A 23,653-nucleotide genomic window follows, 5' to 3' on the forward strand; every position below is an offset into this window, starting at 1 on the left:
CATGAGAGGCGACGAGCGTTGAGCCCGACCGATTGTGCGCCTACAAATCAAACCCCGCAGCTCTTTGTGTCCGATTATAAAGTGCGACACAGACACCAGACGTCTCGACGCGCCTTTGTCGCGAGAAACAAACCGCCGGTGCGACGTGAAATACGGCGGCCGCGCAGTTTGTTTGATGCGAAACACCCTGCAGAGGCGGAGATGGTTTGGTCTGTAGTAGGTGGGACTGCTCGAGCGGTCTGCAGCAGGACGTCGTAGATCAATGAACCGGACCGGAGGGTTGGTCCATCGCCTGGTGTGCATCTGACTGTATAGATGTGTCAGTATACCTATGCAGGACCGAGGCTTTATCACTGTTAACCAGCCCGTTCAGTATGCGGATGTTTTAGCCCGACTCGATATTTTATAGAGCTCCTTCCTCCCGCTCGGATCCCGTCTCCAGTGGCTCATCGTTGCGATTTTTTTTTAAATTATTTTTTTGTGTGTGTGTGTGTGTATGTGTGTGTGCGTGCGTGTGTGTGTGTTGTTGTGGGAATTAAAAATCTATCAGTAACCTCCAGGATGATCTTTGCGAACACGGGCAACCCGCTGAAGACAGCCAACCGTAAGCAGGTAGGCCAAAAAACACACCATTTGCTTTTTGTAATGACTCTCTTTTTGTGTTATTTCTGCCTACTTTTCTGTTCTGCTCACACTCCAGGGGCTGGATAATGACATTGGGAAGCCCCCTGTTTGCCTTCATGTGCATTTTTTTTTAAATATCATCCTTGTAATAGAAACGAAATAGATTTAAAATAAGAAACGAATAAAAGACCCCCCCTGCTCTCAGTCGACTTATCAAACGGGAAGCTGATCCTCTGATAGGCTGCACGCAGAGATAAAACCAGCTGCTGACCCGATCTATAGCTCTACTACCGAGACTTAAATTATTATGTCCATATAACCTTGTTTGCCCAGTCACTCGCCCACTCTGGTCAATATGCATGGCGGTTATTGTAGTCCATTTTATAGATTAATGCATCCTGGCTGAGAGAGAGAGGGAGAGAGAGAGAGTAATGATATGTGTGTCAGTGTGCTGGGGTGAACTGTGCTGCCTCCATCCTTCATTTTGACCTCACAGGTGAACAAAAATGTAATTGAAGGCCGTGCCCCTTTGCTCTCCCATCACACCCTTTGATTTAGATGGAAGATGGGAATAGAAAGCCGGCACAGAGGTGAGCAGCAGCTGTGATCATAACCTCTGATGATGGGGAGTGTGAGCAGATGATTCAGTTTTTTTTCGTTGCCTGCAGCCTGGAAGACCCCAAATATCCACCTTTCAGATATAAACTGTAATATTTATTCATCAGAAGAGGTGCTGTGTATTACTTGGAGGAGAGGGATCTGAAAGCAGCCACATATGAATCCCCGCAGGGAAGCAGTGAATGAGTTTTCAGTGTGGGTGTAACGCAGGTTTTGGTCGGCTATAAGGTGTAATGATTGCCTCTGTGAAATGTACCGCCGTAGCTGCCCTCTAATGGAGTAGGCGTAGAGTCTCGGAGGCCTGATGTGAACCCTTGATGGTCTCTAACAAAGTTAGTGCGGTAATTGCACACCAACAAAAATGCAAGGCCTCCACTTGAAGACATAACAGGCCTAACAGATGTTGCTGCCACAGCGATCAATTCCTCATCTGTGAGAGAAAAAATAGCTGCTATGAACATTTAACCATCACATGACGGCGGAAGAATACATCAGTGATTCTGGTTGGCACGCTGCATCCACGGCTCTTGGAGTGGATTGTCCTTTGGTTATGGACAGATGGTGTGATTCTGCCATGCTTTGTCTTTGATCTGATCCGGAGAGGGTTTGGGGTGGCCCGGAGCTATTTTAATGAATGAGTAAGGGGAAGGAAATGCTTTGCGGGGCAGAGCTGCGTGGTTTGGCTCGCAAGTATGAATAAAACTGTGGCTTTCTGATAAACACTCCAGTATAATGTGAGATCCGAACACAGATTTAATCAGTTTGTGAGTCATAAAGGCCCACATACAAGAATAGATATATTTTGATGTACTCTGCGGTACAGTGGTGGACAAAATCACCTTTTTACAGCAACCAGGAGCTCAGAGGTCAAACCCACCTGTCATTGACACCCTGGAGGCGGTGGAGGAAGAATTTAAATCATTTCTTTCATTTGTGAAATAGTTGATTGGTGAGTCTCATTCCCAGGTCGCCTTGGGTTGATTTCCTGCCGACATACCAGCCTAAAGCGTCAGAATTTGACCACTTGGGAATAAGACTCAACCATCAGCTATCTTTCTCTAGAACTGGCAGTGTTCAAGATATTATACGTAACATTTCCACATTAAAATGTCAGATATATTATGTTGTGTACTTAGATGTACACAAATGTTTCCAACAAGGCCTGGAATTTCATTTTGATGCAGTTTTTTGACGGCACGAAGGCCAAATGCCGATGAGCAAGGCCATCATATAAAACAGTGATTATAAGTCCGCAGTAATAATGGATTCAGCTTAAAGGTGCAACAAGGTCCAATTTTTGTTGAAAACATAAAAAAAATAACTAAAATTATCGACAGAATATGAATTATTAAGCGTTTTGACGTTTGGACGTCTGTGTATGTTGCTGCAGAGATAACTACTGAAGTCAGCATGCTAACCAAATAACACAAAAGATGTCATTTAATAATGCCACGATGTAGCGTGGGCTCACGGGAGTTGTTTTCTTCATTGTTAAACAGCCACAGTTTGGTCAACTGAGCTAACTAGCTAAAGGTAGCTACAGCTAGCAGCAGTTAGTGGTTATTCTGGATATGCTGCCGCCAATTTGTCTGAATTTGACAGGACGCCGATTCTTACAGATTGCACCTTTAAGGGTTAGGAGGATGAATTTATTTTTGAAATATAGTATAAATCTTCTCCTACGCTGCTTGTTCGGTGTGATGGCTGCTGGGGAATAAAAAGGATGAACGTAACATTAATGTTGTAACGAGGCCAGGTACCCATTTTAGCGAGCAAGCATTAGCTAACGTTACCTTTGTGAACATAAACGTAATGTTGCAAACATTAACTTAAGGCTATAATACTGTTAATTTATCAGACTTTCTTACCTCAGTTCCTCAGTGGGTCATCTGTTCTCAAAAGTTCCCTCAGTCACAGCTTCTCTCACATAGCCCGGTTTTCCAGCGGTTCATACCAGGCTAGAAATCGAACCCACCACTCGTAATGTGCACAACGTTTCACTTGGTGTCGTAGAATAAAAGAAATCAGACCGTCAACAAAAGACACAGTTTTCTAAATATAGTACTGACTGACTGACTGACTGAGGCAGTGGAGAAAATGGCGAAATAACACTGGGGCAGTGCGGGCGCGAGCATCAAGGCCGCTGTGGCTGCAGGGCACGTCGTTTTCTGAGGGGGCAAAAGGCCAAACTGAGGGGGCAAATGGCTGCCGTGAAATTCTTGCCCCGTTTCCAACAATGTTCAAACCGAAACAATGTTCGCTGTAAACACCATAAAACTTGAACATTTCTGCCTGAGTCACGTAAGATTGATTTTCAGCGGCAATTGTGGCTGTTTAACAATGAAGAAAACAACTCCCATGAGCCCACGCTACACCAAGGCATTATTAAATTACATCTTTTGTGTTACTTGTTTTAAATGAGAGACCCCTAGTGGCAGAAATCCATAAAGTAAAAGCAGAAATGTTACAGTCCAAAAATACCTGAATTTAAAATACACATCAAGTATCATCATATGTATTTCATTTAAAATCTCCATCTGTAAAGTAACCATGGGTTTCATCTAAATGTTGTTGAGAGAAATGTGTAATATTTCCCTCTAAACTACAGTGAATCAGTAAATGCACAGGACCCTGATGTTATCTCAGGCGTGTGACAGTGTGGAAACACTTAAAGCTGTATATACTGCTGTGTGGATTACTGATGATTATCATTTTAAGAGAAATACAAGACTTACTTTGAATGTACCATGTTCATGAAATAAAAAAATCCGAATGTGCCCTCTCTGTGAGCTTTCTGCATTTTCGTTACGCACAGATGAGATGCTCTTGTGATCTCTGTTGACCTGGGTTTAAATTAGATTATCCAGCTCCCGTACACTTCCTAACAGTGTGTTTTCTGTGTGCAGTCCTACCCCATGACTCCGTCCAGTCCCAGCAGCAGCAGCAACAGCAGCAGCACAGGCCTGGAGCAGCTCAGCAAAACCAACCTGTATATTCGCGGGCTGCCTCCTGCCACCACAGACCTGGACCTCGTCAAACTCTGTCACCAGTGAGTACACACACATATACAGTATGAACATAATGGGCATGCATATGTGTGCGCACGCCAGTGTTTTGTCACTGATATGCTTGTTTGCTGAAAAAAAAAAGGCCCAGATCTCACATACCAATGTCGTTCCAGTCTGATTTGATGAAGCCCACACCCAACCACAGGAACATACTGTGCAAAAATACAGACTGTAAAACTGGCTGTGAACATTTCAGTTGCACGCTGTCTGTTCAGTAATATTTTTTCAAAATCATTTCTAAATTTAAAAGAATATTTCAACATCTCTGTATGATACATTTGGAAGCCACAGCAAGGAGATGGTTAGCTTAGCTTAGCTTAGTTTAGTTTAGTGCAAAGACTGGAGACAGGAGGAAACACCTAGCATGGCTCTATCCAAGGGTAAAAAAAATGCACCTAACATTACATACAGCTAGCTCATGAAAAGTTTTTGTAATGTTAATTGGTGAGTTTTGCAACCTTTGGACAGAGCCATATGCTAGCTGTTTCCTCCCTGTTTCTAGTCTTTGTGCTAAGCTAAGCTAACCCCCTGTGGGCGGTAACCTAACTTCATATTTAGGCTACCGTACACATATGACCGTACACATATGAGAGAGTTAGCTAATGCTAACATTGTAATTGGTTTCAAATCTCTGTGCTAAGCCAAGCTAACCAGCAGACAGTAGCTTTGTATTAACCATGCAGATAAAAGTTGTATCAATCCGACATCTAACAGAGGTTTTGGTCACTCACAAACATTTTAAAGTTGTCTATGGTAGGTTTCATTCTTAATAAGAAAGGCTTTTGGGAAAATTGAGAAAATATACAAAATAAAAGGGAATATTTTGCATTTAAATGACTATCGATAAAGGAAATTAACGGAAATTTGGCCAAAAAACAACAAAGAAGAGTTTTAAAGGGCTGGTATGGGCGAATGTTGTTACCTTTGGAGAGACCCTTGCTAGCTGTTTGCCCCTAATGTTAGCTGCTTCATGCCTTTGTGCTAAGCTAAGCTAACCATCTGCAGGCAGTAGCTTCATATTTACCTTATGAATGTAGGAGTTGTATCAATCCTGTATTTCTTAAAAATGTCAGATTATTATTTAACAAGCTTCTAATGCTAAAATATCATTAGCTTGGTTTTCTACTTTTATAAGAGGAAAGTTTTGGGAAGATTTACTGAATTTCAAATGAACTATTTTGCATTTTAATGGCTGTAGATAAATAAATTTAACAGAAATTTGACCCAAAAAAAAATACTGTCTGCAGTTGTAGGGCAGACACAAAAAGAAACTGGTTTAACCACCAGCCAACATGGACCGTTAAAATGCTCCAACCATCATACTTCTATAAACACACATAAAGTCATAGCTCAACTGTGGTATGGGAAGCGGACTGTAGAAATGATTGTATACTTAAAAGGATAAAGCAGAGTCGTGTAAAGCAGCCAAGTGAACATGTTAGATACCTTATACCATAGGCTTTAGTCTGAGTGGTTAGTGTGGTGGAGGCCATAATTAGCAGAGTTTTGTCTCCTTTTTCCCTCTGAATCACAAACATATGGAGAAGAGGCATTCACCCATGTAACCAGCAGCAGCGGCAGCTGTTTGTGTCCTGTTTGCTTGTGTTTTTGTTCATGTTCCCAGTGGTGTTTGCCAGCACAAAGCAGAAATGAAAGCGCTTTTCATAGCAACAAGGTCTGAATGGTGATGTAAGCTAGGCATTCAGTCTGTATGGTGACTGTGTGCTCAGATAGCAGCTCACAGTTCAACTTGAGTATAAAGTCAGAGATAAAGCAAAGCTTAAAACATTGTCATCGGATTTATAGTGTAGTGATGTTTATTATGTGTCTCTGAAATCACTAGCGGTCCCATTAATATGATCAGTTTGTTGTTTTCTTGTTTTTTGTCTGCTTGTGTTGTATTTTGTGAATGGTGAAGGTTCCCTCTTTACAAATTCATTCACAGACATTAACAAACCAGAATGAGGAAGTCCAAGGCAAAAAAAATTGATAATACACATATCACCAGTCTCACTTGCTGACTTTATTTTGTCAGAGCGAGTTATTTGACAGTAATCTACATGTTGATCTGATCTCAGGTATGGCAAGATTCAGTCAGCGAAGGCAATCCTGGACAAGACAACCAACAAATGTAAAGGTCAGTAAGGTTATTAACTCACCATGCACCCCTTATAACCCGTATAAGTTAAATCCTCCTCCAGTACTCGAACATTTCTCCACAGCATGTTTAAGTTTGGAAACTTGACCTGATAAAAGTGACTTAGATTTTTGCAGTGTTTTTGAATGTCATACATTTTATTCACACTTTTATGACTGCATCCTTCTAAGATTTGAAAACATACGGCGCTGTTTTAAATCTCTGAATGAACATTCATACCTTCCAGGCAGCTTCTGGTTTTTTACTCACTTCCAAAGTGTATGAAAATCAATTTGCGCTGATGTGAGACCTGCTCAGGTTGGGTAATCCATCACCGTGAACATGAACCGTGGACGTGTCTACTTTTATTTCTGTCAAACTTTTTATGTTGTTGCATGACATGGCAGCCAGACGTGCAAATTGATTTGCTCAGTCTGCACTGCATTACAATGCAATGATAATATAAATTTGACTAAAACTAAAGCAGATTATGACGGATTACGTAACTCGAGCAGGTTTAGACACTCTGCAAACAGATGGGGGTAACTGTTGAGTGATTGGGTGATGGGAAAACATTCAAAATGAGAAACACCAGGTTTTGCTTCAGAAAACTGGGAAAAGGAAAGCAAAGTCTGTGCTTTTTGTTATGAATCTGGTTCGACTGGTTTGGTCCTTAAGGGGAGAGTTCAACATGTTCAGTTCAACACTCCATGAATACACTTCAGTTTTGTATGGGTTAAACAAACAAGATATAACACGTTGAGCTTTCGAAGGGAGGGTAAATGTACCTTCGGACAGAGCCAGGCTAGCTGTTCCTCTGGTGTCTAGTCTTTATGCTAAGCTAAACGAACAGGATGCTAGCTCCAGCTACAGACAAGAGAGTGGTGTCAATCTTCTCGTCTAACTCTTGTAAAGGAAGTGGATTAGGGTTAGGGTGCCAGACTTATATATAGTTGTTGATATTTGCCTATCACAGGTATATCAATGGCTGTGTATACTTTGTAGATATGAAAGCCTTTTGGTTTCCAAAACACAGTGCAAAAAAACAATTCTTGGACTGATTTATGATTGTTAATTTGAAATGAAGCTTGTTGTTTCAGTTCAATGATGTCACTTAATCAGTAATCATAAATCATAATATGTCATGATTTTGATGACAATAACGTTTATTGTTAAACTGTAAAATATCCTGCCTCCATTATATATTTTTGTCATAAGTATTTGACGACCACACATGCAAAAAATGTGTGTCTGTCGGCCGATATATCAGTAAGGGCATCGGCCACAATTACTGCGTTTCAGTTCGGCTCTATTTACAATATTTAAGAAATCAAATTTGATTTTTGTTTCTAGTGTTCATGTAGATGACAAAATGGTGTTTCATAATTGATGAAATAAGAGATAATAAGAATGAACATATGACTCATCCCTCAGTAATATTAAAGGGTACAAAATGGAGGTTGTTCTAATTATTAATGAATGTAAATACTGTTCCATCGACGACAGGTTACGGCTTTGTGGACTTTGACAGCCCGGCGGCTGCTTTAAAGGCAGTACATGCTCTGAAAACCAGCGGCATACAGGCCCAGATGGCCAAGGTGAGTTTGGTGCAGACGTGTGTGTGTGTGTGTGGGTGTGGGTGTGTGTGTGTGTGCGCATATTGCTTGTGAACATCTCTCTGGGTTTGTGCTTCAGTAATGTGTGTGTGTGTGTGTGTGTGTGTGTGTGTGTGTGTGTGTGTGTGTGTGTGTGTGTGTGATGATGGAGAATGACATTAGACTGGTCACGTGACCTCAGCTGACAAGCTGTTCTTCCCGTGACCCCATTTACTTTCACTGTAGAAACCAGATGTCACGTCTCTCTGCCAAATAACCTGTCAGTCAGTGTGACACGTTACACACAGGACCACCAGCCCACACTAACACACCACCCTTGTTAGGCCACGCTCTGTGGATTGTACAGATTTTTACCAGTATTATTAGTATGTCACCGATTATCGTTCATGCATACTGATCTGCACCGAAGCACTATAGCAACAGTACTGCTGCTGGGAGCCAGCCTCCGTTCGCTGTGACTAATACAAAGTTAACAACACCAGTTTTTCATTTGACAAAAAATATTTTTAGACGAGCAGGCTATTTGTGCATCACATCTGCGATTTGTCTCGTAGTAGGCAGCAGAAATTGCCTCGATCATTACATGTCTTTCAGGCCCTTCCCTCTCCAGGCCCAGCCTGTGTTGCTGTGGGTGAGAGTTCATTGATGAAGCGGCTGCTCTCCGGAGAACTGCATGTAGCGGCTCTGTTTGGAACAAACAAGGCAGAACACAGTTTGTGTGTTGTGGTAGCTAGGCTACGCTGCTCTCCTGCTGTTTCTAGGGAAGACCGTGGAGGCGCTGAGCTGCTGCACAGTACAGATGAAGTGTGTTTGTGTGTGTGTGTGTGTGTGTGTGTGTGTGTTGAGGGGAGCTTATTAATGTTTATCTAACCAAATGTCTTCCTCTGACCCTTTTTATATATTTTAAATTATTCTCAAATCCTTACCCACACGGACACGTTTCACAGCAGAGAAATATAGATTTATCAGTCGTGTCAGCATTTCTCTGTGGCTCAATACAAATTTGCCTGATTCATGCGATTCAGCATGTGGCTCTCTCTTGGGTCAGATGCCACATGCAAAATATAATGTAAAACACACTCAATATACTTTCTCTTCTTTTCTGTCGTCCTTGATGTGAGCAGCAACAGGAGCAGGACCCCACAAATCTGTACATTTCCAACTTGCCTCTCGCTGTGGATGAGAAAGAGCTGGAGAACATGCTGCAGCCCTTCGGACAGGTCGTCTCCACGCGGATCCTCCGAGACTACAGCGGCAACAGCCGGGGCGTGGGCTTCGCCAGGTCGGTCACAGAAGATTGACATAAAGGAGCACTCATGTCTTTTTGTAGAATAAAAGTACAGCTGTGATCACAAACCTATGATGATGGATAATGAGAAAACTCTACATCTCTGACATTATATAGCACAATAAATCACTGGTGCACGAGTTTTATAGCAATTTAGAGAAAGACGTCGTCCACAGCTCAACAGTCATACTTATGAATTGGATTCAGTCATTTCCTGATGTATCACACTGCTGTCAGTACATTTGTAAAAGCAACCAGCATAAATCTGATTTCTATGTGCAAAAAACATGAAAGCAATGTTTGTGTTGACTTTTTTCTTTGACTTTGCGACGGACTCATGATCAACAGCGATTTAACTGTAGAACGAAGGGAGCAAAGAATTCTCCCCATTTCCGTCACGCCGCACAACACCGACCTCTGTGAAAGAAACCTTTCCAGTAAATTGTCTCTTTGTGATTTTAATACTGAGTCATTGTTGTTTTATCTTCTCCCCCCCGTCAGGATGGACACAACAGAGCAGTGTAATGCCGTCATCTCCCACTTTAATGGGAAGTTCATCAAGATAGCCTCTGGAGCTCTGGGTAGGAAAGAATTTCTACCTTTCTCTACACTTTCCTTCCGATAAAAACTGTGGAGGCGGTGATGACTGATTGTTGAGTGACTGTTAATATGTCGTTTTTGTTGTGCTTTGCCCCCAGCTCCGTCTCAGCCGTTGCTGTGTAAGTTTGCGGACAGTCAGAGGAAGAAACATGCTCAGGGCGGATTTGTTCCCAATGGACAGTCAGGGGATCTCAGACTAGTATGTAACCGCCTGTACTCTTTTGAAACGTTTTGCCCCCTCTGCACTGCTCGTTAATTTGGTGACAATGAATCAGTTAACTAAGTTTTTGTTATTGTGTCCGACATATAACTATGCCTTTATAAGACACCATAAGCTGAGTGCTACATATATGTTTATGTATCTGCAACACAACACATAGACATCATGATTTCAAAATTTCTCTTTCTTCACATTCTGTTGATACTTTTGTTTTCCACTAAAATTCTTACATATTGGCCCTTAAAACACATCATTTAAGTTTTTCATCATTTGTAAAACAGAATATGTGAAGGTTTTGTCCCTCCCTTTAATGATTATTTGTACACAGGGCTGAGAATTATATCGATATTATATCATTAGCGTGATATGAGACTGTATATCGTCTTAGATTTGGATATCTTTATAATGTGATACGGCAACAGTGTTGTCTCTTCCTGGTTTTAAAGGATGTATTACAGAATCATTTCTGAATCTACCAGACTGTTCTACTTGTTCTATCATTTGCCTTTTCCTTCTTTACTCATTATATCCACATTACCGATGATTATTTATCAAAATTCTCATTGTGTCTCATTGTCTCAAGTGTTTCTGAGGAGATTTCAAAATATCAATATATATTTAAAATCAGCCCAGCTGTAATCAGCTGACAGCCTGACAACTGGATCATTGTTACCAATCAGTCACACACCAATCACAGCCATTCTCACCACAAGACGATCCATTTCAATATGGCTCCCTCCTCAATCATATCCCTCCTACACAAATGCTGTCACACACTGATGCTGCTGGTGAAGCTTTCCGCTGCCACCCCCCCGACCTCCACCTCGCTAGTTTTGAATCTTATAGGGGCGCAAAGGTTAAAAAATGGCATTCATTGGCTCGCTTAGGGCTCACTCTTGTATACCCTGCAGGGTTTTCTGCATTGCACTCCCTGTTTTGGCTTGGGGAGCATCATAAGAGTGGAGCCATCAGCACAGAGCATTTCCATTTGTTGCCATAAATGTTTAAATGGTTAATGTGATGAAGGTGTTCCTGACTGAATTGCATATTGCCATGCAGACTAAAAATATTGCAATAATATCAGACCTTTCGTATTTTACCCAGAACTCATAGATTACTAGCAACGACATGTTATAATTAATACCTGAGAAAATTGTGTAAATCCTAATTAAACCGTCTATCTCACCTTCTTTTAGGCTTTGAAAACACATAATTTCTTCAAAAACCAGAGGCAATCCAGGCACTTGAGATAAGAAAAAAAATATCAAAAACTAGGAAGGAAATATTAAAAAGCCATTATTAAAGTGGCTAAATCATTAAAAAGCCAACATGTTTGTGTTTAATTATTTTTTCCACTCGTATCACAGCTTTTTTAATATTTCCTTCCTCGTTTCTGATGCTGTTTGTTATCTGGAGTGCCTGGGTTGCCTCTGGTCTGTGAAGTACACCTTCTCCCATTTTCCAAAAGCACCCAACACAATTTTCATCTGCATTGTATCGCATGGAGCAACCAGTCATCTCTTTTTTTCTACAGAGTTTTGAGTGTTGATCATCTGTGCACCAGAATACGACATGATTTTGTCTCTCTTTTCAAATGAATTAATAATTATAATGCTCAATTTAACTGCATATCAACCCATTAAAAGTGATAAAGTGAAGGATTTCATGCTTACATATTGTTATTTCATATTGGGTTTGTTATTATAAAATAGTAGAACACAAATATGTAATTCCACATCATTCTCTATTTCCTCACCTTAGGGCGCAATGACTCTTACCTATGACCCCTCCTCAGCAGCTATACAGAATGGGTAAGTTACACCTGGCAGGTCATGACAACACTAAACGTCTAACTGGAGTCATAATACAGGAGCTTTATTTTGAAATACCGTCTGCTTCCTAGGTACTATCCTTCTCCGTATCCCGTTACCAACAGGATAATGACTGTGCAGCCTGCGATGTCGCCCTACATGTCTCCAGTCTCTGCTTACCAGGTACAGCAACAGATCCAGATCCAGCCAGAGCTGAATATAAATCCTCCATCTCTGTCTCTCTCTCTCCTTCTATGTTGCATTTGAGGTTATGTATATGTGGGTAAGGGTGTATTTTTGCGAGTGTGTGGGTTGTACAGGTGCTAAAGAGGTAGGAAAAGGTGCAAGAGCTTGCTCAACCAGAAATCATGTAATATGACTGCGAGCCTAGGGGTTCATAGGAGTGAAGCAGCTACAGCCATCTTCTCTGAATCGGATTCTTGCTCACTGTTTCGTAATATTTCACTCCTAAGTTTTGATTCATTACTTTTGGTGCAGCAGAAACACTTCCCACCACTGACAAGATCTGTCACTTGAAAGTATTTTACACATGAGGGATGAATCTGAGGCGTCTGTGTCGCAGGATTGCAACATAAACATAGAGGTTTTGAATGAAGCCCTCTACCAGATGTTCTTCAGATGAACCCACAACATATTTGGGTCTACCAGGCCTGTCTGGTGCAGATTCCTGTCACGATGACAGCTGACATTTGATGAAACGAGTGCAAAGTCGATCACTGGCTGCACCTTAAGGGCTCTGGGATACTTGAGCTTTCTTGTGTTTGAAAAAGTATCAGACAAAGGCTCACCTCATCAATCAGATGGAGAGGCAGTTCATCTCAGGCGCTCCTCTCCAGGTTCCTTATTTATTGCTAGTATGAACACTGAAGTTTCAAGTGAGAATATGGAGCAGTTAGAGCTTTCTCAAGGACCTAACTCTCACATCCAAGCATCCCTCTCATCCACTGGGAGAGTTCAAGCCACTTTTTATGTGGCTGTCCAATCAGTGTTGATGGTAAATGTAGTCAATCCAACCAATAAATTCTTAAGTGCGTGCTACGTTGACCGAGACAGCTGCTGCAAAATGTGTTCTTCTGACACCAGTGATACAATTGGTGTTAAGGAAGACCTACCTGCTATTTCAGCTCAAAGGGCATCCTGCCGCTCATGAACATAACCTATTCTCTTGCTTGTAAACTAGCAACATTTCATTTTTAAATGATGTTTTTGAGCTTTTTGTGCCTTTTTAAAATGATACTCACAGCTGGAGATTATGCCAAGACAAGGCTAGAGAGAGAGCGAGGAGATGACACGCAGCAAAGGGCCTCATGTCAGAATTGAGCCGCTGCTCCTAAGGACACATTTACCATCAATTCTGATTGGACATCCACAAAAGACGTGGCAAATTTCCACTTAAACTTCAGCTCCTACCCCTCTAATTTCAGTGTCCTGCCCTTTTCCCACTGGGCTTTACACCAGATTCCTACCCTTTGCTTTGAGGAGTGTAAGTTTGTTTGGCCTTTTCATGGCTTTATTTGATATTATTATGATTTTTGATAGTTGATATTGCACCTATTTTAAGCCCCTTTCACACATGAAGCCTTTCTCCAAAATCTTTCGGAACATTTCCTGCATGTGTGAATGAGATCAGAGGTTGATATTCAGGGATAATCTGTACCGCCATATTCCCACCTCAAGACCGAGTAACATTTCATGGCAACTGCTGGTAAAGCTGTGTTGGAAGTGTGTTATTGAAAGCAGTAACATTGCAGGGACAAGCACATAAAAGGTTACGTCCACGGGTTACGTGGAGCTTGTGAACCAATCATTAGGTTTCGCTGATTAAATATTTAAATCCACGACTTGTTCACTGTCATGAAAAAACATAATTTGTCACACGAACGTTTTGAATATTAAATACATCACAAGAGCGCTGGACAAAGACAGCTCCTCACCCATGTTCCTTGAAAATAATAACAGAAGTCATCTGCCCCCTACATGCACATCCAGCCTTGCCCCATCTTCTTCCTTGGTTGAGATTTATGGCAGTTGGCATCCATTTCTATTCTGCCATGTCCATGGCATGTGTGAAAAGGCGCAAGACGGAAACGCTCCTGAATGTAGCTGCATGTGTGAATAGCAAAAAGCCCACGTGGTGCCTAAAACATGATCACAGTAATTTTCCAGGAGCCAGGACAACCTTCTGTCCGTCTCAAAGATGTTCTCCAGAACCACGTAGAACCTCAGGAGGGAGAGGCAGGATCTAGCTGAACTCTGTCAGCAAGGTGGCATAATGCTGACCTAATCAGATAAACATGCCCCGAGAACAGGAAGCAGAACGGGTAGTTTTACAGCTCCTTTGTCCCATGCCAGCAGAGGGGGAACCAGATTGGCCCTAAAAAGCTGAAGGGTTTGGATATTTCTGGCTGTCATTGTTGACCAATGACACTGAGCATGAACAGGCTGCTGCAGTCCAAATGTATTCTTCAGACTGATGACATTCTTGGGTTTCTGTTTAAAAACAAAACAAAGCTTACTGCAATTATAAAGTTAGTTTGTAACATCAAAGTTTAATTCAGGACAAGTCAATAACTCTTTTCTCTCCATCTGTCTCTTATTCTGCCTCTCCCTTCCTGTCTGACAATCCATTAGGTACAGAGTCATTCTTGGGTGGCACATCAGCCATATATCATGCAACACCCGGTAAGAGAACAACAGCACTTGCTTTTTTTTCATTCATACAGTCATACACCCACTCCAATTCTGTGTACAGGAAATGGGTGTGTGGCACCGCCACAGCTTAAGCTCTGAGCTCACAGTAACTCTGTTACTTTAATCGTCCCGTTCTGCTGACACAATCAAACCAGCGTCCAAAACTTCCCTAAATGTAGAAGAAGAAGCACAGAACTGAGACGAGTTCTGGGAAATAGCCACGGTGTATTTACGTGTTGTGAGTGAGTGCTGGAGTGTGTATGAAAAGAGAAATGGAACAACTAAAAAGACATTCAGCCACTGCCCCCACTCCTCCTCCTCCTCCTACTCCTCCTCCTCCCTCTCTCTCTGGATCCAGCAGGAAATGCCTGAAGCAGAGACAGTCTTGTGACTCTTTGACTCTTCCAACAGATGGTTTCCAGTGGAACAAGTGTCTCTCCTGATCTGCCCCCTCCCCCACTTCTTACTAGGAAATGGTCTATTCCCTAAAGGCGTCATGTTTTAAGGAATACACCCCATCTGGCTAGAGCAGGCGACGCCATACCTTTTACTTATTTCCATCCCTTAACTTCCCTCGGGGCCGTGGGATTCTTAATGTTTGCCTCAGAGTGACATATGATCACAGATATCGCTGCAAATGTTTCATTTTCACATTTTGTCAAACCTCAAAGCCACAGAAATCTTTCCTGTCCTATTTATATTCAAAGGGTTTCAAACAGTCACTCACGCTTTAAATACACCCAACACTGCCTGCCACTGTTGTTACAGCATTTTATGAAGTGGGTTATTATCAGAATTAGTTGATTTAGTCTGTGGAATCATGTGATATGTGGTAATAACACAGCTGCCTTGTGTTACAGGCTGCTGTGATGTCTCCCTCTGTGGATCCCTCCATGTCACTGCACCCTTCAGCCATGATTACTCAGCAGATGGGTCAGCTGTCACTGGGAAACACTGGAGCGGTGAGTGCAATTCTGGGATATCTTGTGTCACATACAGAGCACTGATCAAATTGAATCTGTATTAGGGTGATTAAATAGGATATATATTATGGCACTATAACTATAAAGATGTTCAATTTGAATATTTTGCAAGATTGTCCCTGGATCAGTGAGGTTACATTTTTAATTTCCTCAGCACAAATTAGGGCTGCACGATATTGTTAAAAAAATATTTCTAATGTAGAAGTAAAGACGGTTGGTATTTAGTACAAACATATTTTAAAAACAAAAACAAACATCCTTATGTGAACCCAAATTTAACCGAAATGAAAGATTTCTTTACTCACAGTGATGTTCTTGTACATTAGCATCGGCTGTAAAGAAAGGAAGGTTTATTGGTCTCCCTCAAGAGAAAATACTTGTGTATTTTTGTTTTTTATGTAATTTGGGTGAGACTGAAGACAAAGTCCATTTCATGTTTTATTACCCATTAGGAATCTGGGACAGAACACAAAGTTTCTTGTTTGAAACATAATGTCATGTGAGAGGAGCTACACTCATGTCAGATAACGGTTCCCAGTTGAAACAGTATTTCTTTCACGTCCGTGTGGACTGGACACTTACATGTGCAGTGCATTGCTTGTTATATAAATACAGCCCTCTTTCTAAGGTCTCCATACCACACTACTAGAAACCTGAGATCTTCTATATCAGGGGTGCCTGCCCTTACAGCCTTGGCGGGCACAAACTGAAACTTAATGGTGGGCAACCAGCCAACCACAAAAACACCTTTTGTATTGTTTAGTATTTTGTGGTTACGAAGGAAAAAACAGTACGATGATTCAGAAGTTCCTTTAACTGACTGACTTACTCTGCAAAGTGTCACCCTGCCCGCCATGCTCAGATTATGGAAAATAATAAATAATTAGGCATCCTAAAGAGCATTTCCACCTCACAAAAAATGAAACAGCTTAAACTGATTTGTATTATATATACTGTATATTTAAATTTATTTGAATTTTTCTTAACTAGAAACATTTTGGCGGGCCATATTGAACCTTATGTTGCATAGAATTGGGCCCACGGGCGCCGCTTGAGGCAGCCCTGCTCTAGATTTACAACTTATTGTTAGGGCGACAGGGTCAACTTCGAACACACTTTTGCCCATTATTGTGTTATTGTCGATTGACCTAATCTGCTCCTATCCTCCTGAGGACTCTCTAGGAATTTGTTATCTCTATATGCATGGTGTAAACATGTGATTCTTGGTATGTTATTATAGTTTTCTCATGTTTTCTCCTCCCTGGTGTCTATTTGTGGAGTAGAGCACTTTGGATGAACTGTGTTCTGTTGAAAGTGCTGTATCAATAAAGTTCAGTAGTACAAAATGCATGTATAGCCAGGCAGGTCCGATTAAATATAATATACTATTGAATAATTTGGTTTTAATGTCATTTTTCTCCTAAATTACAGTATATTTCAGCCAACCCTGGTGTCCAGGGAGCGTACATGCCTCAGTATCCTCCCCTGCAGGCAGCACCTGTAAGTTTATTATATCTTTGAGTCTGTTTCACTGTATTTTAAATCTTAAAACAATAATTGTTTTGGAATAATTTCAACAGTCCTGTTCCCATTCATGCAGTCTTGAGTTCTTTTCGAGGTGTTCTTCATCTAAAACTATCAATTATCTCACAGTGCCAACGCGGGGAAGATAGTAATTACTCCCTTCTAAATGAGAGATGCTGTTTTGCTTTCCAGGAAAGTGGCACGCCGCAGCAAGTTGATTCTTCCAACAACTCGTCTCCTTACAGTCAGCTCAGCAAGTAATCACAGGTACGCCGAATGTGTGTCTGAATGTAAAGCGTCTGACGTGAAAGACAGCAGGTTGTTTAATTCAGCAACTCTGCTGCCAGATGATAAAAGTTATGGTGCCAGTTTTTAATTTATGTGATGTACCTAATTGCTTTTTTTAATGCTTTAAAGATCAGTTATAAACCATTAAAATTAAGAAATACAGGGTAAAAAGTTATCATTTCTAAAGTGGGGTCTCTTACTCGGAAAAGATGGGTTTCTTAAAAACATCCTTTAGACATGTCTAAAAAAACGTGAACTTTTTTGTAATTTTCTTGTCCTCTAAAGGGGACAGTTAACAAATACTACTAAATTTAGATGTAAATAATCTATTCTGCCCTGTTTTCAAGAAATGTCTTCTTCTCTGTTCTCACATTGAAAGTAATTATGTACAGGATATTGTTCATCAAGTTGATCCATTCGTCAACACTTGGTATGCCCTTTTTAAGCCTTTTATTTAAGGTTTTCTTACAAGCTACCAATAATATTCTCAACAAGTATTTATCCTTCTTCCTCTCAAGTTCCTCCAGTTTAATTAGATACATAAAAGATAAAAAATAAAGGTTTAAAGACCAAAACATGTAGACAAGATGAGCCACAAATGGATGGATATCTTTAAATTATATTAAAGTGACGTGCTTCTTTCTCACCTTCAGATGTGCAGCAGTTATTCTTCAGCAGGATGCAAATTTAACAACAAACACTCTTACAGCTACGTTCTCTCCTCGATAGAAGTATTGTTGTGTTCCACTGTTGTCTAAATACCTCCTCCCACTTCACGTGTGCGATTATGAGATTGTGAAGCTCAGATTGAAGGCGAGAAAAACAGATATTTTCTTCATTCAGTAGACGGATGTAAAAAAAGAAATCTAACTGAAGTAGCACTAAACAAAACAAATTTTTGAGCGTAGTTACTGAGTCCCTGTAACCTTCATTTATGACTGAACAATTAACATCTATCATTTGTCTTGTGATTAACTTTTATCTTTACCAAGATCTTGTCTTAACTTTAAGGGAATATTCTTAGAAAAAAAATGTTTCTTTGTAATTTAGCGCAATCATTATGATTTTAATAGGTTTTTCAGTGAAAATGGAAATCGGATTAAAAAAAAAAAAGATAATTCCCACTAATCCTGAATCACATTTCAATCGTAATGTCTTTCCAAATAATTTCCAATTCTATCGTATCATGCTGTTCCACCCTCATTTATTAAAAATAGCGCCACACTGTGTAGGTCAAAGATAATAACATCCTCATGTTTTGTATTAATGTCTTCATTGTAGGTTAAATTCCCGCTCTGTGAGCCAGAGGGCAGGCTGCTGATGACATCACAGTGACACAACAGTCACCACCTTCTCTGATTGGACCAGATACATGAACTGTTTTGCACAGCCTCGATGTTTGTGGTGGAAAATAAGGACAGTGTAAATGGACTCAAGCAGTTGTTGGCTACACACACAGACAAAAAAAAACAACAAAAAAAAAACAAGATTTATTTTGATAAGAAACCACATGCTCTTCTTTTTCTCGTTTATCAAGGATTCTCAAACAAATGCCAGAGGACCCCCCACCCCACCCATACACACACACACACACACACACACACACACACGCACACACACACACACACACACACACACATACCCCCCTCACCGTCCCCAGCTCCCCCGAGTATGATGTGATGTTAAAATGCATGAGATTGAGATATTTTCCCCCCTTCAAGGTTTCTATGATTTTATAGTTCCTTTATTTGTAATACATGAAAAACCTTGTTTGCACTGAAGTTTCAGACTAGCTTCATTTTGGTTTTCAAAGTTGCCACAGAATAGCTCACAAAATCAGTTATTGTTCAACTGAACTTGACGGCTGATACTTGACGGGTGACCACCTCATTAGGAAATTAATGAATTTATTATTGGAAAAAAAAAAAAAAAAAAAAAGGTGCCTTCCTTACGTCACATCAAACATTCTCCAACATCTTTTCCATCGAACTTGATCAGGTGTCATATTTCTATCTGATTGATCAAATGTGTGTGTGAAATCCATTGACAGAGATTTCCATTGAGTGTTTCGCTATCTAGTCTTCTGGTAGCAATAAAGACAATGAGAGTCCCACGGCAATACTGAGAAAAAAAGAACGGTGACAAACTCAGAGCAAGGTAATTCCTTATTTTCCCTCTTTCCTTCTTTTTTTAAAACTTCAAGACATGAAAAAAAAGAGATGTGCTTTTATGAAAGTTTTACACCCAATGGACATCTTTTAGGAGGGTTGTTGTTGTTGTTTTTTTCTCTTGTGGTCAGTTTGACCAGTGATCTACCTCATGGTTCTGCTAGAAATCTGCTGGTTTTGTGGGGTTTGCAGGTAAAGCCCCCTTTTTCACCAGAGTCGATGAAGCAGAACAAAAGCCACGCTCAGGAGCTGGCTAAAATAAGACTTCTGCCGTTTGTCTCCCACATGCAGCGTTTCTCTTCCTGATCTGCAAAGAAACATTGTGCTTTGCTTCATCTTTATTTGTCATTGCTTCTGTTCTGGTGTTTCTATTTCTCTACATGATGAGTGTCGTTGAGTTGTGAGGCTCCATTTTAGAGATTCAAAATGAGACAAACTACTAGCTACTCCTTAAAATTGTTGGTTTAAGGTGTGTTTGAAAGAAATGAATGCAGGCTATGTGGATTTACTTGGTGCATTTTTCTGCCTTTGCCATTCTAGACAGATCTTAGATGACTCACCTCTTTCCCTTTCCTTTTCTCTCTTCCTTTAAGAAAGACTAAAAGTCACTATCTTGGGTTACACTGCTACTGTGAAGCTCTCCAAAAATAACGCTTGGATTCAACCAAATTTTGGTCATTTGGTTAAAGCAGTGTAATAGTGTACATGCCAAACAGTTTGGATGAGTGGAAAAGTTTCAAATGTTGCCTCATGCAAATAAATGCAACAATCATGTATGAAATACTTTCAAAAAACGCAGTATTTCATCAGAGTTGGATGGAAGTTGAAATCACATGACTGTTTCTTCAAAGGTTGGTTTGTTCAGAATAAGAGTTGTAAATTATACACATTCAGGGCCAAATGTGAAAAATAAGTGAGTTTTATTGTTTGCTTTGCTTTTTTCTTTAATCTGATGATTTCTGATTTAAGAACTCTAAACTACAACAAGAAAAATGGTCAAAGCTGTACGATCGCGGTGCTTCTCCCCCGATCAATAGTAATGTCGCAGCAAATGCTCTCTATCGGAAAATACAAGCAGTAATACAAAGGTTTTACTGAGCCTGCGTTCCCATTCTGAACATTTGCTGCTGGAAAAAATGTAAAAATGAAAAAAAAAAAAAAAAAAATCTTGTACATGTTATCCTCATTGCTTCCCCTGTCACCTTCAACTGATTCTCAATCAATCTTCTAATCCCTGCTCTCTCCTTTGAAAACATTGAAATAAAAACAATGCTGAATAAAAGGCTCTTTCTCAGATACGACTCCCGCCTCTTTGATTGTCTCGTCTCTTTGCTTCTGTGTTCTTCCTTTAAATGTTGTGTATTTTGACATTTAAAGAATAATTCTGGTGTTTTTCTATATTTTTTTCTACATTGCAGGTCATTTGTTTATTCAGGGAAAGTACTTAACATTGAGCTGAATTCACATTCATACGGGCTAGAAAGATACAGATTTAGTAACAACAAGGGGAAAGAGAATTTATCAAGCCTAAATAAAAGCAAGTACTTCAATAAAAGCATCTAGCAAAAATAAAAGCAGTACATTGACAGAAAGAAAAGAATATAGTTAAATAACAATAAATTAATGAACAACAAACAGGAGTGGGAAGGATACACATAGCAACAGTTAAAGAGACAGGAGCTTAAACAGCATTTCACTGCTGCAGCAATCAACAGTATGATAAAACTGATGTGTTTATTGAGCCTTAAAGCGTGTAAACCTATTGTAGAAGTAAACCACAATAAAGTAATGAGCCTGATTTTTAAACTGCATCTCAGGTTTGTAATCCGGGCTTTCCATTAAGATTTCTTCAACTCCTCACATAAAGATATCAATCAACAATTAATAACAGAACTGAATAAATAAATACACACGAAGAGAAACGTAACCCTAACACACTCAAGTCCTCTGAGCGTACAACAAATATCAAGAAGACACCTTTAAACTGTGATAATTGGGCTGTGCTGGTCGTCAGGCAGCAGAGGGTGCTGTGAGCCAAAACTGTCCATCACAATTCACACAAGAACTCATTTTCAAGCTTTTTGTGTGACTGTGTGTGATACAGATCAGATGAGCGACGTGTGTGTGTGTGTGTGCTCATGTCTCAGCCCTCTCCAGCACTATTTCAGGCACACAGCTTTTGTATTTTCACTCTTATACCGGATCTCCCTTCTTAAGCTCAGACTTAGCACAGCTGATCCCAGAGACATGAAGGCACCATGCTCTCATCTCCTACCAGTCAACGAGATCAAAACCGCCGGGATGCAAGATTAGCCATCACACCCACTGTCGCCCACCCACCCCCCCCTCCAGACACACCATCCATCCAGGAATATACATACATGTCCCATGTAACCCATGCACACACACATGTCAATCAAGTGCCTTTTGTGAGGGCATCAACCCTTTGAACATAAGATACAAGTAGAGTCTCCCTCTCTTTCCTCTCATCCGCTCTCCGTCTCTCCTTTAATTCTCCACAGCTGAGGGGACACATGGCACTGATCCCTCGAGGAAGCCCAAGGTCAGACTCGGGGCACAGACGTTAAGAGGGGAGGCCTGCTCCAGTATCCAGTATCATTCATTTAGTGTGACACTCATCAGCAGTTCAACACATGGGATGCTTCCTCTGATGATGCAGACTGTTACTATGTGCTGCTCTCAGTGCTATAATTTCCAAATTAATTCAAGTGTTTTAAGGAATGTTACAAAGGACATAACCCCAAGAGGGGTGGTCAAACAGACAGTCCGCTGCACTGTGAATAATTAATTATATCATCATCAATAATCCTGCAGATCATTTCCTCAATTCACTATCTGGTTTATAAGATACGTGTCATGTTTTCTACGACCAACAGTCCAAAAATAACGTAAAATGTTTGAAAGATCAACAAAACAGTTCAAACTATTCAAATTTTGGTTGACTTGGATTGATTAAAGGATAAGTTCACCCAAAAAAGAAAAAAACAGTCATTAGCTATTCACGGAGAAGATGGAAAGTCAGGTGAAGTTTGGTAGTCCACAAAACATTTCTGGAGCCTCACAGCAAACTGAAGTCAACGGGGACTTGTTTTAAAGACGTTTTTTAAAAACTCCAAGTCTCCAGAAGCTACAGTGAAGATTTTATCTTTTCAAGTCAATGTGGGGCTTCTGGAGACTTGGAGACTTCATACAGCTCGTATGAAGCCATTTTATGTTTTTTCTAGTTTTGTTATTTTAATATTTTTAAACACGTCCCCATCAACTTCAGTTGTTTAGGAGAATGCTCTGTTTTGCTGTGAAGCTCCAGAAATGTTTTGTGGACCACAAAACTTTCCATCGGCACAAGGGTGAGTAGATAACATTTCTGGGTGAACTTATCTGTTAACCTCATCTGCCAGCAAGCCTGGGCCGTGTTTAGTTGTGTCATTGTCTGACTGAATACCAGTAGTGGTCATCAGATATAATGTAAAGGTAGAACAACTTATATTAAATAAGGAAATTAAAAGCCACACTCCGTTTCTGTTGTTCCTTCTAACCTAACAGTATTTTATACATTGTTCCTCATCTCGATCACTTTAACATACTGCACATACAGCAGTGACTACAGGTACGAACAGCTTCTTGTTTATCTGTATTTATCTTCTTCCTGTAAACTCCGTACTTTCAACAAGAGTCATTTGGTATTTAGTCTTTTTTTAGATAATTGGAAGGATTAAATGTTTTTTATTAGTGAGAAAATACTTCTTCATATACAATTGACAACTCAAAAACTCTCTGGATTGTCTGATAATGTCACAGAGATGAAAACAAAGCTGTTATTCTTTCGCAGCTCAAGAAAAATTCAACACATGCTTTTCCTGGAACAGCGATGGTATCTCTGCGCATATGACAGTGTTGCATGTTTGTCTATTCCAGGGAAAGGTTAACCTCCTCTGTTGCTCTTCCTGAGCTTTCTGTTTTTGTTAATTAAAGGGT

General features: G+C 40.4%; 1 protein-coding gene across 1 annotated transcript; it reads left to right on the plus strand.

Moving 5' to 3' along the window:
* On the plus strand, positions 1–20,951 carry rbms1a (RNA binding motif, single stranded interacting protein 1a). The gene is made up of 14 exons (XM_084362395.1): positions 1–612; positions 4,149–4,291; positions 6,389–6,447; positions 7,954–8,045; positions 9,188–9,345; positions 9,853–9,932; positions 10,050–10,150; positions 11,933–11,982; positions 12,075–12,165; positions 14,635–14,685; positions 15,555–15,656; positions 17,109–17,177; positions 17,394–17,468; positions 18,771–20,951. Exons 1-13 carry the CDS (start codon positions 562–564, stop codon positions 17,460–17,462), a joined length of 1,116 nt encoding a protein of 371 aa, XP_084218521.1. The 5' UTR covers positions 1–561; the 3' UTR covers positions 17,463–17,468; positions 18,771–20,951.
* The last annotated feature ends 2,702 nt before the right edge of the window (positions 20,952–23,653 follow it).

The sequence above is a fragment of the Pagrus pagrus genome, assembly GCF_965226575.1.
Source record: "Pagrus pagrus genome assembly, chromosome: 1".
Lineage (NCBI taxonomy): Eukaryota > Metazoa > Chordata > Actinopteri > Spariformes > Sparidae > Pagrus > Pagrus pagrus.